The following is a 2500-nucleotide window of genomic DNA, read 5'->3' on the forward strand; positions in this document are numbered from 1 at the left end:
AGGAGGCGGGGCGAGGACACAAGCGCAAGTGGAAGAGGCAAGGTNGCATATTAAGATGCACTCTATGTGTCAAGACAGCAATGGTGATGGCAATGCAATAGAATGCAATGCATAGCTAGTGGTGGTCATGGGGATGGGTTTGAAAGCCTGTGCTCGCCCACCTTGCACTGGAAGTGGGATCCCTCGAACCTCATGCAGCCCGACGTGAGGAACACCTCGCCGTGCTCATCCTCCTCAATGATGGCAAAGCACTGGCCATTGGTCCTGTGTGGCATCAATGAGAACATGGTTAATGCAGAGTCAAGTTAATAGCATGTCTGCTGTTATTGACTTCATAGCCATTGAAAATAAGAAATATACGTGCACGCACGCACGCACGCACGCACGCACGCACGCACACGCACACACACACACACACACACACACACACACACACACACACACACACACACACACACACACACACACACACACACACACACACACACACACACACACACGCACACGCACACGCACACGCACACGCACACGCACACACACACAACAAAGGCAAAGTGCAGTAACTACGCCAAGAAACTGAGAAAAAAGCCAAGTCAAAGTATTGGTATTAGGCTACAGTAGCTACTGCAAATTTGACATAGCAATCTCTCTAAAACAGGACACATTTGGACCATGAGGCTTTGTCAGCAGATAAGAGAGGGTGCTATGAAGACCAGTGTCAGTTCATCATCTTGGTGCGGCAGTGCTGCTAGTAAAGAGGAGTGTGCCCTCACATGCACGTGTTGTTCTTGGCGTCCTCGGGGCAGTGTCCGGAGCAGTAGCAGCTGAGGAAGCGCTCGGCGTCCTCCGGGGCCACCGTGCTGCCGTCTGCCGCGCGGCCCGCCTCCTTCACGCCCGTGCCGTGCAGCATGTGGTCCGGGTTCTGGCCCTGGCCCGCTGGAGAGACACACAGACAGAGAGACAGCTATTGAGTGAGGCTGCACTGAAAGACACGGCACAGAAATGAGACACAGCTAGGTCTGTCTAACTGGGCAGCAGGTGGTCCACGTTCTGGCCCTGGACCGCTGGAAAGACACATAGAGAGAAAGAAAACAGAACATTTAGCATGCGATCCGTCAAACAGACAGATAGACAAACAAGGCAGCATAGGAGACAGGTATGGAGAGAGAGAGAGAGAGACAGAAAGAGGAAGAGAGAGTAAAAGAGAGAGAGAGAGGTGGAGGGGGAGATAGAGATAGAGGTAGACAGATAGGACCAGACAAACAGATGGGCAGATGGGGAGGCAGACAGACAGACAGACAAAACATGGGCAGAAAGTTTCGATAGATTATTTTAGATTGCAAAGAAACGACCATCACAAATCAGCAGCCACTAATGCACTGTACTGCACATGCACACGTCACGTAACTAATCTTTCCCCATTTTCCAGTTAGCCGGCGTTCCGACCTCAACTCAAAACGTAATTTTGCAACAGCCACACAGGAAGTACCTACTAAGCACGGAGGATGGGGGGGGCATAGGGTACAAACTGAACAAATTGCTTTTTTACTGCTTACTGGGTCAGACCTGCAGGCAAATCTGATCAGATAAGAATCTGCCCTGCAGAGCGTTCCTTCAGACTCCTGCACACAACGCTACAGGGCTGTCTGGCTATATGTGTGGGCGTCTGTCTGTGTCTGTGTTGTGTGCATGTCTCTATTAAGACATGTTTGAGTGTGTGAGTGAGTGTGTGTGCGTGTGCAAGCGCCAAGACGTGCATTCAGACATGTGTGTGTATGTGTGTAGGCGTCGTGTGTGTGTGTGTGTGTAGTTTACCAGCCCAGCTCCATAAGCTCTTTGAGCCAGTCAGGTTGGAGCAGTGGTGTAGTCTACTTCTGAATGGTGGGTATAGTGTATGTTTGAGCATTTTTTGAAATGGGTATACTGTATATAGTTGTGCCATTAAAAATAATGGAGCAATCAATTTTAAGTGGGTATACTGAAATCCCTGAAATTTAGAAGTGGGTATACTCCGTATACCCGCGTTCTACGTAGACTACACCACTGGGTTGGAGATGGTTTGCAGACTAGGAGGGGAGATGATGACGACTGCATCTCCTCTCCCTCACATTCCCTTTCTCTTTCAACTCCCCCACATTCACCTCCACACACACACATCACACACACACATCACACACACACACACGCACAAACATACACACAACAAACATACACACAACAAACACACGCACACACAAACGCACGCACGCACGCACGCACGCGCACACACACACACACACACACACACACACACACACACGCACACACGCACACACGCACGCTTGCACGCACGCACACACACACACACTATTCACCCCAAACGGGCACACGATACACACACACACCCCTGCCGGGAACATGCCTCAAAGGCAAAAGTGAGCGTGTGTGTGTGTGTGCTTGTATGTGAATGCTTGTGCACACGTGCTTACGTATGTGAACATTAGTGTGTGTGTGTAGGCAA

General features: G+C 50.3%; 1 protein-coding gene across 1 annotated transcript in view; it reads right to left on the reverse strand.

The window, feature by feature from the left end:
- bmpr1aa (bone morphogenetic protein receptor, type IAa) overlaps positions 1 to 2500 on the reverse strand; it is an 81940-nt gene that overhangs the window by 14255 nt on the left and 65185 nt on the right. The window contains exons 4-5 of the mRNA XM_063191074.1: positions 774 to 936; positions 162 to 264 (exon numbers count right to left, since the gene is read on the reverse strand). Coding sequence (XP_063047144.1) covers positions 162 to 264; positions 774 to 936 — 266 coding nt within the window. The remainder of the gene's footprint in view (positions 1 to 161; positions 265 to 773; positions 937 to 2500) is intronic.

This window comes from Engraulis encrasicolus, chromosome 24 (assembly GCF_034702125.1).
Source record: "Engraulis encrasicolus isolate BLACKSEA-1 chromosome 24, IST_EnEncr_1.0, whole genome shotgun sequence".
In the NCBI taxonomy this organism is placed as follows: domain Eukaryota; kingdom Metazoa; phylum Chordata; class Actinopteri; order Clupeiformes; family Engraulidae; genus Engraulis; species Engraulis encrasicolus.